Below are 12,500 nucleotides of genomic sequence, written 5' to 3'. Positions count from 1 at the left end.
GTGTGTGTATGAGTGTGAGTGAGAATAAGAGTGTAAGGGTGTGGGTGTAAGGGGGAGTGTAAGAGTGAAAGACAGAGAGAGAGGCGTGGTCAATAATGGGTTTATTTTCCGTAGATTTATACCTCAACCTTATTTGCATTTTCCTCATCTCTGTTGTATTTAATTTACATATTTTAGGCTACACGAAGTTCAGTATCCTTCCCTTGTGTGGTGTGGGAATTTTCATAAATAAACCTATATTGAATCGTTCATCGTTAAACATGAGAAATAAACAATTCAGCATGTATGTATATGTATGCTGTCTGAATTTTACTATGAATGGATTGTTATTCCAGCTGTCACTGAAAGGGAAGGTCAGTTTATTACACAGATAGATGAATAGATGGATAAATAGACATAGATAAATGTAGATAAACAGATATAAGATCAAGCTCACCTTGGTCGCGTGGTGTCCCGGTCCGTCTTGACCTGGCACGAGCTCTGGCGCCTAAACCCGTGGCGTCGCTCTCGCGCAAGGACCTTGACGACGACGACGACGACCGGCGCGTGAGAGAGTCGTCCGGCGCCGCGTGACCGTCCCGATGGTGGTTGTTGTCTAGATGCCCATCCTCGGAGTGGCGATGGTCGTCGTGGAAGCGGTCGTCGATGTGGCCGCCGAGGAGGTCGTGCGGGTCGCCGAGGTGATTGCTGCGCGGGTGGTCGACGACGACGACGGTGGAATACGGGTCGTCCGCCCTGCCGTCTAGTTTGGGCTCATCGCCGTGGTTGCGGCCGTCGCTGTCCGTCTGGTGGTCCTTCTGCCTCCGGTTGTGGTCGTCCGGGCTGTGATCGTGGGTCACGTGGTCATCGTGTGCGTGGTGGTGGTCGTCGTGGAAGTGGTCCTCCTCCTCCGGGTCGTCCTTCCTCGTCGTCGGTGAGCCGAGAGCGGCGTCGGGGTGGTTCTGGTGGTCGTGGGTGTGTTGGGGATGGTCGTTGTCGTCCTCGAAGTGGAGGCCGAGGCTGAGCAGGAGCTTGTGTAGGCCCTCGGGGGTGAGGACGTCCCCCTGGCCGTACCTGCGGAAGAGCTCTCTCAGGTGTGGGTTCTCGAAAGCGGCCTGGCGCTCAGCGGGAGTGCCCACGGCAGAGGGCGTAGGGCACGGCCTTGGCGAAGGGCTCGGCGGCGGCGACGAGAGGACGGCGAGAGACAGCAGCAGCACCAGCAGTACCACGATGCGCCACGACTTCGCCGCTTTCGCCATCTGAAAAGCCACCGGAGCGTGACACGGGCGACGCGCTGCCTGGGCTCACCTGCTCACGGAGCACAACAGACGCGGCGGCGACAGAAACAGCGACGAAATCAGCGACAGCAGCAGTAGAAAGAGCGACGGCGACGGTAACAGCAGAGGCAGCTACGACGGCGGCAGCAGCAGTAGTATCAGCAAGAGCAGCGAGCGACGTGGTGGCTTCTGATGGCGTTGGCAGCAGCGACGTGGTGCGTGTGATGCGGGTACCGAGGTCTCCTCCTCTCCTACTCTCCTCACCTACTCCCCTACCGGAGCCCCCCAGACCCGACATTCACCTGCGGGTACGAGGAAACCAGGATTAGATGCCCATTTAAATATGGCTATAATGAATGGCTGCATTTGTAGGTCAACTCTCCAATATTTCTAACACCTACGAGCATTCTGGTATGTCATGAGAGTACTGTTCACCCGCCCGCGGCTCGTCCGGACAGATTCGAAAAATGATTGCCGTTATGTTTATAAAGATGCGTCGGTGAAAACGAGACGCAGATATCAATAAACTTTTAAGTATAATGAGATCAAACCTTATTTAGAGTTTTCAAACTTTCGACAATGATATTTTCAGAAACAATACAAACAGCAATCTTTAAGATTTTGGTGATTGCTTCATAGAGTTAGCAAAAACAAAACTGTATCGTTCAATCTGATACTAAACAAACTGATGAAAATACAGGACGTTCGTTGACACGTTCAAAAGGACGAGGGAGGAGGGAAAAGGATGTAGGGTGAAGGAGAAGGGAAGAGGGAGCAGGCTGAAGGTGGGGAGGAACAGTGAGAGAGAGTGGAGGGAGTGACGAAAGTGGAAAAGAATACAGCGGAGCGAAGAGAGAAAACGAGGGACAAGGAAAGAATAAGGAGGGAGAAGGGAGAACGGAAGTGAAAGCGAGGACGAGTGAGGATAGAAGAGGAAAGAACGAGGAGGGATACGACAGGCGAAAGAGGGTACAAAGTGCAGGAAAAAATGGTGAGGGAAAAGAGAGAACAGAAGAAGAGGAGAGTGTAATGAGGTGTGAGAAGGGAGAAGAAAGAAGGGGAAAGGGCTTGATGAAGAAGAGAGTAGAAGCAAATAAGGGGAAAGCATGAGGAGGAGAAAGGAGAAAGAGGATAAAGGATGTGATGAAGAGGAGGAAAGAGGAAAGAGGGTCTGATGAAGAGGATAGAAGGGTAGATGGTGTGATGAAGAGGATAGAAGGGGAGAGGGTGTGATGAAGATGAGAAAGGAGGAGGGAAGATAGAGGAAGAGGAGAAAAAGGGCGTGATAAAGATGAGAAAGGAGAGAAGATGTAAGAGCTGGAAAGAGGGAGAAGGGTGTGATGAAGAGCAGGGAATAAGGAAAACGAGGGAAGAAGGAAGAGGATATGCTGAAGAGGAAGTAAGAGGAAAGGAAGATGACATTGGAAGAGGAGGAGAGAAGGGAGAAGAATCCCAGGCGGCGAACGCAACCCCCGCTCCACTTAAAAGGCCTTAAAGGAGCAAAGAATCTCCCCCTTAACCCCCCTCCTCCCTGCATTGTGTTTCTTGGCCTTATCTCTCACCCGCGATAAGTGTAGCTGCTCCGAGATACTACCGATCGCCTCCGTACTCCTCTTTATAAGGAAAAAAATGAAGGAAAATAGTCGTCTTAGGATGACACGGAACCACTTTCGTAAAATCATCTCCTAAAATACTTTGGATAAAATTCGGTTTACAGGCGCATAAGATATCAGTTATTTCAGATTATTCTCGACCCATCTTCTAATCTTTTGCGTCCTCTTGTTTAATCTATTGTTCTCTTTTATTTTTCCTCCTATCAGACATTCTTTCTTGTCTCATTATCCTTGATTCGGGTTTTCTGTCTGTCTCTGTATCTGCCTCTCGTTTTTTTTTTTCTCTCTCTCTCTCTAACCTCTCTTCTCCCTCTCACCCTCCACCTTTCTCTCTCTCTCTCTCTCTCTCTCTCTCTCTCTCTCTCTCTCTCTCTCTCTCTCTCTCTCTCTCTCTCTCTCTCTCTCTCTCTCTCTCTCTCTCTCTCTCTCTCTCTCTCTCTCCCTCTCTCTCTCTCTCTCTCTCTCTCTCTCTCTCTCTCTCTCTCTCTCTCTCTCTCTCTCTCTCTCTCTCTCTCTCTCTCTCTCTCTCTCTCTCTCTCTCTCTCTCTCTCCCTCTCCCTCTCCCTCTCCCTCTCTCTCCCTCCCTCCCTCTCTCTCTCTCTCTCTCTCTCTCTCTCTCTCTCTCTCTCTCTCTCTCTCTCTCTCTCTCTCTCTCTCTCTCTCTCTCTCTCTAACCTCTCTTCTCCCTCTCATCCCCTCTCTCTCTCTCCTTTCCCCTCTCCCCTCTCTTCCCTCCGTCCTTTCCCCTCTCCCCTCACCCCTCTCCCTCTCTTTTCTCCTCCCCTCTCCCCTCTCTCCTCTCTCTTCTCCTCCCCTCTCGCTCTCTCCCTGCCCCCCCCCCTCCCTTTCTCTCTCTATCTACTCTTCTCTTCTCTTCTCTTTTCTTCTCTTATCTCGCTCCCCCTCGCCCCCCTCTCTCTCTTCTCTTCTCTCTTCTCTTGCACAATCATGCTCCTCTTTCCTCTACCCCCCCCTACCCCCGCTACCCCATCGCATGAAGCCCCTTGATTTATTCCATGTTCAATGACCCAAATACTAACAGGATAAACACACACACACGCACACGCATTCACACACGCACACGCACACGCACACACACACAGACACACACACACACACACACACACACACTCACACACGCACGCACTCACACACGCACACGCACGCACTCACACACACACGCACACGCACGCACTCACACACACACGCACTCACACACGCACACGCACGCACTCACACACGCACACGCACGCACTCACACACACACGCACACGCACGCACTCACACACACACGCACTCACACACACACACGCACACATACAGTCCCACTACTCGCATATTCAACCGCACTGGCGAATATTCGTTCGCACACTCGATATTCGCCTATCGGACGTTGAGCCAAGCTAGCAGCCACAAGGGAATTCTCCAGATTATCTGCCTTAATGACAAAATTTCCTATTTCTTTCCCCTAGTTTTTTTCCCTATTTTTCCCCTTTGTTACTAGCAATCTAGTAACATGGGAAAAAAATGATGGAAGCGTGTTCATTAAATTTTATTCCGGCGGCTGAAACTCGATGTTTTATCGGCATTAAAACGGAATGTTTGCACTGGCATTCGTGTTCGCGAAAACTGAAAACTGAAAATTCAATAACACATTCACTAATATCACTAACCCCCCCCCCCCCCATCACTAACCCCCCATACCCCAAGCCTCACATACATACTAGATGAATTAATATATTAAGTAAGAAAACAATTGCGTGTAGGTATCATTAGTGCATGGGATTCGATCATTTTGAAAAGGTTCCCGGATCTCTATAAATAGCATTAGTATAATAATAATTAATTTGTCAACAACGTGTTCAGGAAGGCATAGTATGACAAGGATGAACCAACCACCACTAACCCACATGTGAAATATATATGTATATACATGATGATAATAATAACAACAGTCCATAAATTAATTAATTATATACATGATGATAATAATAAACAGTCAATAAATTACCAAGTGTTACCAAAATTATTTACATTGTGTTTGGAGAAAATACATTGACAACTTGACTGAGAGGGGGGCATTAAATTAAGACTGCAACTGATTATTAATAATACAGCATTAATTACAACAATTAAAGACTCGAATTGGGGAAAATCCAACGCAAGGAGGTCAAGGGCACGACCTGCCGATGTTTCTATATACAAACATACTTACATACATGTGTGTGGGTGGGTGTACGTGTGTGCGTGTGAGTGGGTGTATCACTGTATGATATATAACGGTATAATGACTTCGTGGAAGGTGCCGCACGTCAAACCACAAAAACTGCGTTTGAAAAGTTTAAAAAATGTAAAATGTTTGTAACTGCCAGTAGTATATCACTTTCTATCTCAGAGAAAGAGAGAAAAAATAAAACAGAAAGCATTCCTGAGTCACTATTTTACGGGACAAATGTATATGTGTAAGACTATCTCTGTTCTTGCTTAAGCTCTTTGTCTGTGTTTAGCTATTCTTATTGTTTCTGTATTCTTTCCTTTCTTTCGTTTCTCTTATTTATTCTTTTCTTTTCTTTCATTTTCTAAGAAGCTGCATAAGCTTAGTCGTGATTACAAAATACATTCTGTTACTCATCTTAATTCGTATTATTATGCTGACGATGGTGATGGTGATGGTGATGGGGAAGATGATGATATGATGGTGATGGTGATGAGAATGATATGATGGTGATGTGGAAGAGGGTGATATGATGATGGTGGTGATGGTGATGATATGATGTTGATGATAATGATATGATGGTGATGATAATGATTAAGAAGATATTCGCATACCACCCCCCTCTCTCTCTTCCTCTCTCTCTCTACTTCTCTCTCTAGTTCTAGCTCCCTTTCTCTCTCTCTCTCTCTCTCTCTCTCTCTCTCTCTCTCTCTCTCTCTCTCTCTCTCTCTCTCTCTCTCTCTCTCTCTCTCTCTCTCTCTCTCTCTCTCTCTCTCCCTCTTATTTTGCACAATCATGCACCTCTTTCCTCTACCCCCTACCCCCTACCCCCTACCCCCCTCAGCATCAGAACGATAATATAATTAAAATAGCAATGGTAATCAAAGTGACAGTATTACAGATAATAAAAGATCAAAATGATGACACCAAAATATTGATAATAACAATAGTAGCAGTGTTATTATTATGATTATTATTATTAATAGCAATAATAATAAACAATAAGGACAATATAGAACGAAATAAACATTAACAGAATGTGAAATAACAATAATGAAATTAGATCACACCTGTATATAAACTCGATGCTAAAAATGCACCCATTCAAAATCTCTCTTTCCTTAGATTTTATTTATATTTGTGTTCTTATTTCGAGAACAGGTGTTTCACAACTACATTTCTTAGGTATTGGGAAATGAGATGATTCATGATACGTCGGGTTTATGTGAAATCAGCTGATTTCTGGAACGTTAGAGTATTGTGAAATCAACTGATTCTCGGTAGGTTTGTGTACGGCGAAATCAGCTGATTTCTGAAACGATAGTGTATTGTGAAATCAGCTGATTCTCCGTAGGTTTGTGTACGGCGAAATCAGCTGATTTCTGAAACGATAGTGTATTGTGAAATCAGCTGATTCTCGGTAGGTTTGTGTACGGCGAAATCAGCTGATCTCTGGAACGACAGACTATTGTGAAATCAGCTGATTCTTGGTAAGCTTGTGTACAGTGAAATCCACTTATTCCTGGTACGATAGAGTATCGTGAAAACAGCTGATTCTTGATACGGTTGTGTGGGACGTAGGGGTATTGTGAAATCAAATTATTTCGCCTATATTTCTGAATTGCGAAAACAGTCTATTGTGTTCTTTTTATGGACGGGAGAAAAATTGAGAAACTGCACACTTGTACGTGTAACAAACTTTTGTTATAAATTTCGCTGAATTTTCAGTCATTGTTTTCCGTAGAAAATGAATAACTTTTGATATTTATTTTTTTCGATTTTCTCCTTCTTGATGTTAATTCTCAATTTCATCGCATCTGAATATTCTTTATTTCACGTCTACCGTCTTTCTTTTTTATCCTCATCTTATTTTTGTTCTTGTTCTTATTCTTCTTCCTCTTCCTCTTCTATTTTTCTTTCTTCTTCTTCCTCTTCTATTTTTCTTCTTCTTCCTCTTCTATTCTTCTTCTTCCTCTTCTATTCTTCTTCTTCCTCTTCTATTCATCTTCTTCTTCCTCTTCTATTCTTCTTCTTCCTCTTCTATTCTTCTTCCTCTTCTTCCTCTCCCTCCCCCTCCTCCTCGTATTTCTCCTCTACCCATCTGTCTCCTATTTTCTCTCGTCTTGTCTCCCTGTTCTAACTGACGGTTGCTGATCCCTTAAAATTCAAATTAATATCCGTCGCTTCTTTCGTAATCCATCCAGCTATCATGCTGCTGCTGTTGCTATTGCTGTTGCTTTTGTTATTGTTGTTGTCGTTGATGATGCAATTTTGTTGTTGATGATGCAATTTTGTTGTTGTTGATGCAATTTTGTTGTTGTTGGTGCAATTTTGTTGCTGTTGATGCAGTTTTGTTGCTGTTGCCGCTTTGTTGTTACTGTTATGCCTATTATCGTTGCAGTTGCAGAGATTATTGTTGTTGTCGTTCTGAGTGTTGTGGGTTGTCGATGCTGCTTTCGGTGTTGCTTTCCCGACCTCGTTCATCTTTACAAACCACAGGTGACAGCCCAAGCCTCTCCAACCGTCATTTTGTCCGTAATATATAGGCCTAAGGTCGGGCTCCAGGTCGATACCTTAAGAATGACGGAGGGTGACGGGATGGGGAGACAGATTTCGAGGACGTAGGGGTAGGAGGCAGTGAGAGAGAGGGAGAGGGAAAGGGAGACAGAGATGGAGGGAAAGGGAGATAAAGAGGGAGAGGGAAAGGGAGAAGGAGACAATGAGAAAGAGGGAGAAGGAGACAATGAGAAAGAGGGAGAGGGAGAGGAAGAGGGAGACAATGAGAAAGAGGGAGAGGGAGTGGGAGAAGGAGACATTGAGAAAGAGGGAGAGGGAGACAATGAGAAAGAAGGATAGGACGACAATGAGAAAGAGGGAGAGGGAGAGGGAAAGTGAAGGAGATGGAGACAAAGAGAAAGAGGGAGACGGAGAGGGATGGAGATGGAGACAGAGAGAAAAAGGGAGAGGGAAAGGGATGGAGATAGAAACAGAGAGAAAGAGGGAGATGGAGACGAAGAGAAGAGGTAAAGGGAGGAAAAGGGAGACAATGAGGGTGAGGGAAGGGGAAAGGGGTGAGACAATGAAGAAGAGGTTAGAGGGAAAGGGTGGGAGACAATGAGGGAGGTGGAAAAGGAGGGAACGAGGGAGAGGGAGAAGTGAGATTAGAGAAAGTGGGTAGATGAGGGATTAGAGAAAGTGGGTAGAAGAGAGGGGTGGAGAGGAATACAGATAAACCGAGGGGTAGCGTGAGGCAAGTCGAAAGAGACCGAACTAGAGAAATTTCATCAAATAAAACACACGGCAACTGACTTGGGTATCTCGCCCCCTCCTCCAGCTACAATTTCCATTCACTTCCCTCCTCCCCACTCCCTCCCTCCCTTTCCCCTCTCCCATTTATCTCCCACTCCTCTCTCCCACCCCCTCCCTCCCCCTCGTAATATCAGCCCCCAGGGAGGTGAACTCTCCCCCCACCCAGCTTTTCTCTCTCCACCTCCCTCCTCTCCCTCCATCCCTCCCTTCCCCCTCTCCCATTTATCCCCCCACCTCTCTCCTGTCACCTCTACCTCATATTCCCCCCCTCCCCTTTCCACGCACACCCCCTCCCCCCTCGTAATATCAACCCCCAAGCAGGTAAACGCCCCCCCTAAACAATTCTCTCTCCACCCCCCCACCCCCCCTCCCCCCTCCTACCCACCTATCTTCCACCTGCACCTCACTCGGGACACGCACGAGGTCTTTTCATTGTAGTTCTTTGTTTGTTTGTGTAAGTGGCGGCTGTTTTATTTCTGTCATTTTTTTTTTAAGATCCTATAATATTCATACACACATACGTTTTTCTTTTGTTGTTGTTTATGCATTTACGATTTCATCATCTAATTTTCATTGAAGTTTCTCCCACTTCTCCCACTCATCAGCTGAAAATAGGGTACCTGAACTCCCTGAAGCATGTATGTGACTGTAAGAGACTGCTAGTGTGAGTGTCCGTATGCGTGAGTGAGTGTGAGTGTGTGTGTGTGTGTATGTGTATGTGTGTGTGTTTGTGTGTTTCTGTGTCTGAGAGAGTGAGATAGTGAGTGAGTGATAGTCTGAGTGCGACTGAGAGAGTCAGAGTAAGTCTTTTAAGTCTTTTCTGACTGAAAAGTTAATTGAGAGTGAGGGTGAGAGCGTATGTGAGTGCGCTTCCCCCGAAAATAAATCGTGCTTTCTATCGCGATGTAGTAGACCAGAGCCAACCCTTCTCTCGCTCTCAACATTAGTGGCCTTTTGTTTATTTATCGCCATTATCGCCTATGGTTAATTAACAGCATCTCGCGATTAGACAGTCTCCGGTTAGATCTTGTCTTTATAGGTCTCGCGGCTGGAGGAAACACACACACGTACGCACACACGCATGCGCATGCGCACAAACACAAGCCCGCAAGCACACACACACACACACACACACACACACACACACACACACACACACACACACACACACACACACACACACGCCCGCAAGCACACACACACACATACGCCCGCAAGCACACACACACACGCCCGCAAGCGCACACACACACGCCCGCAAGCGCACACACACACATACACACACACGCGCGCGCGCGCGCGTCCGAATACGGGTTGCTCATCCACTCCTCTGAATATTCAAGGACAACACCATATTAAATTATAATAATAAACAAACACATAAATAAAGAGAGGAGAGGAAAGTGAAGGGGGAGGAGGAGGGAGAGAGAAGGAGAGAGGGAGATGCAGAGGTTAAGGGAGAGGGAGAGAGGAAGAGTCAGAAGGGCAGAGAAAGGAAGAGAGGATGGAGTGGGGCACAGGAGATCATCCGAACAAGCAGGTATCTTGACCTGAGGGGTCAGTGGCTGTTTGTCTGTGGTGGTGTGAGGTGGTTTGGGTGTCGGTGAGCGTCAGGCAGCGTCCTCCCTCACTTAAGGGCCGATTTTGTAGTGAACTGAAATGATACATTAACTGTTTGTGGAAAAGGTAAACTGATGAATCGACCGCCGTTTATGAATGAAAAGCGGGAATAGTGTTCGTGGAAGACAGTTTTCAACTCTGAATTGTCAATAAAATTTTAAAGAAAAAAGCGAAGAAGTGTTGACGTGAAAAGAAACACGAAAATTAAGGGGCAGGGACGAGATAGGAAACGCTTAAAGAAAAGGGAAATAGAGGAAAAGATACCTAAGGTAACAGATTTCGCGATAAAGATAAGTCCAAACGAGTATATAAAAATAAATGAAAAAGTGCTAAAAACGAAATACTAAATTATACATAGATTAGGGTTTGTAATTCGACCTCTCCAGCATGTACTGCATTGGCGGTAGCAGTAACTTTATTCTATTAGTCTATAAGAAACGAAAAATTATTACATACCAATAGTTTCAGTAACATATATCCATCTACCTATTTAGCTATCTATATCTGTCCAATATACACCCCCCCCCCACACACACGCACACGCACGCACGCACGTACCTAAATGCTGTCGTCTTTCGAGGTCACATTTTCCGCCTAAAGAGGATTGCCTAGAGCGAGATGACAGTGTTATTAGCGACCGATTAGGTACCTGGCCTTTGGTGCGATAAATGACCCACACCTACGGCAATAGGCAGCTGTAAAAATTACTGGAACTCGGGTTATTGGGGATAGAAGTGTGTGTGCGTTTGCGTGTGCGTGATCTAGTAGCTGTATCCAAGGCCAAAGGAATACAAGGTATTTCGAGGCTGTTTCAAAATTGGTGTGACGTCACTAACGGCTAGTGTCTTGGGAGGAAGGGAGGAATAATAACTTTGTAGCCTCTTAACCTTGCCTAAGGGTATTTATGCATTTCTAAGAGAATTAGGCCTACCCAGCCGTGGGCGTGGGCGGAGTTTCTTATATTCACATAGATATATATGTGTATGTAAAAAAAAAAAATACTATTTCACACACTCTTAACCCCAATGTCGAGATAAGCGCGCCCACCCGCCCGCATGCTCCCATTCAACCCTTGTTACAGGCGGCACCATTTCGCATAATAGAGTGCCTCTTCAAGTGTCATAATTCTCCAATCTTGAGGAATCCCCCCCCTCGGTGTCCTCTCACAACCCCTCTTCCATTTCGTGGTTTTGTCTGTCTGTCTTGGGCATTCACTAGTATAGCCATATATATATATTATTTTTTTTTTTTTATTCATTTTCGAATTATGTTTCATTCTCCCTCTTATTCTTTTCCCTATACACATACGTGTGTGCACACGTATGTGTATACATATACGTGTGTGGGAGAAAGACTGCCAGAGTAGCATTAGAATGAGCGTGAAAGCGTGGAGAGGGCGGACAAACACACACACACACACACACACACACACACACACACACACACACACACACACACACACACACACACACACACACACACACACACACACACACACACATCCGTCTTCAAGATGGCTCAAAGACTAGGGGAGTAGACAGTGAGGTACCAGGTACGATAGGCATACACTTAACCTCTTTCCCTTTCCCTCCCATCCCCCTCCCACTCCCCTACCAAGCACGCCTTCCCCCCCCTACCAAGCCCCACCACCCTCCTCCTCCCATACCACGACCCACCCACCCACCACGTCCCCTACCAAGCCCCACCCCCCTTCAAGCTCCACCCTGCCCCTCCCCCAAAGAGTAGCAATAAAATCCGACTAAAACCCCTGAAAATAATCATCAAACGAAATAACTCGTCCGGAATCAGCCATTATAGTAAACGCCATCTTTCCATTGCAAAATAACCCCATGAAAACGAAGAAAACCCAACATAATAAAAAATAATAGGCCTAATATATTTTCAAATCCAAACTGGGGCCGTATCCCTTTCGACTGTGTAGAAAAAAATCCGACGGGACGCGAGAATGAGCTTTACGACGGGGTGGCTTAGGTGCGGATTCTGCCTGCGTTCCGGGGTGAGGTCAGGTCCAGATTATTAGTAGCGACTAATGTTGCCGATTGTGAGATTTCTGTGAGCGAAGATGAGAAAGGATAGAGAGAGAGTGAAATATGAGGATATAGAGGGGAAGGAGAAAGGAGAGAGGGAGGAATAAAGATAATAAAGAGAAAGGGGAAAGATATTTGGGTGGATGGATAGAGGAAGAGAGAGAGAGGAAGATGAAAGGAGGGAAGGAAGAAGAATGAGAGAGAAAGGGAGTGAGAAAAACATGAATAGAAACATATGAACTAAATTTTAGTAACAGAAATAGTAATAACCATCATGAGAATAGTAATAGAAAGAACACGAACAAGGAAAGAGCAGATAATATGAAAAACAACAACAAAGTCAGTACGGATAATAATAGAATAATGATAATACCAAAAATAAAATACATAGAGTGCACGGAGTTCTCATACAAGTTTCGTTTTCTCTTTGACCTTGCGT

General features: G+C 45.6%; 1 protein-coding gene across 4 annotated transcripts in view; it reads right to left on the bottom strand.

Annotated features, from left to right (window-relative positions):
• Positions 1-12,500, bottom strand: part of LOC113805351 (zinc transporter foi) — a 117,566-nt gene that overhangs the window by 82,346 nt on the left and 22,720 nt on the right. For all 4 annotated transcript variants that reach the window (XM_070118379.1, XM_070118380.1, XM_070118381.1 and 1 more), the window contains exon 2: positions 437-1,558. In XM_070118379.1, the coding sequence (XP_069974480.1) occupies positions 437-1,238 (802 nt within the window). In that variant the 5' untranslated portion in view covers positions 1,239-1,558. The remainder of the gene's footprint in view (positions 1-436; positions 1,559-12,500) is intronic.

This window comes from Penaeus vannamei, chromosome 42 (assembly GCF_042767895.1).
Source record: "Penaeus vannamei isolate JL-2024 chromosome 42, ASM4276789v1, whole genome shotgun sequence".
In the NCBI taxonomy this organism is placed as follows: Eukaryota; Metazoa; Arthropoda; class Malacostraca; order Decapoda; family Penaeidae; genus Penaeus; species Penaeus vannamei.
The sequence above is the reverse complement of the archived record's forward strand: the minus strand, read 5'-3'. Positions and strand labels throughout refer to the sequence as shown.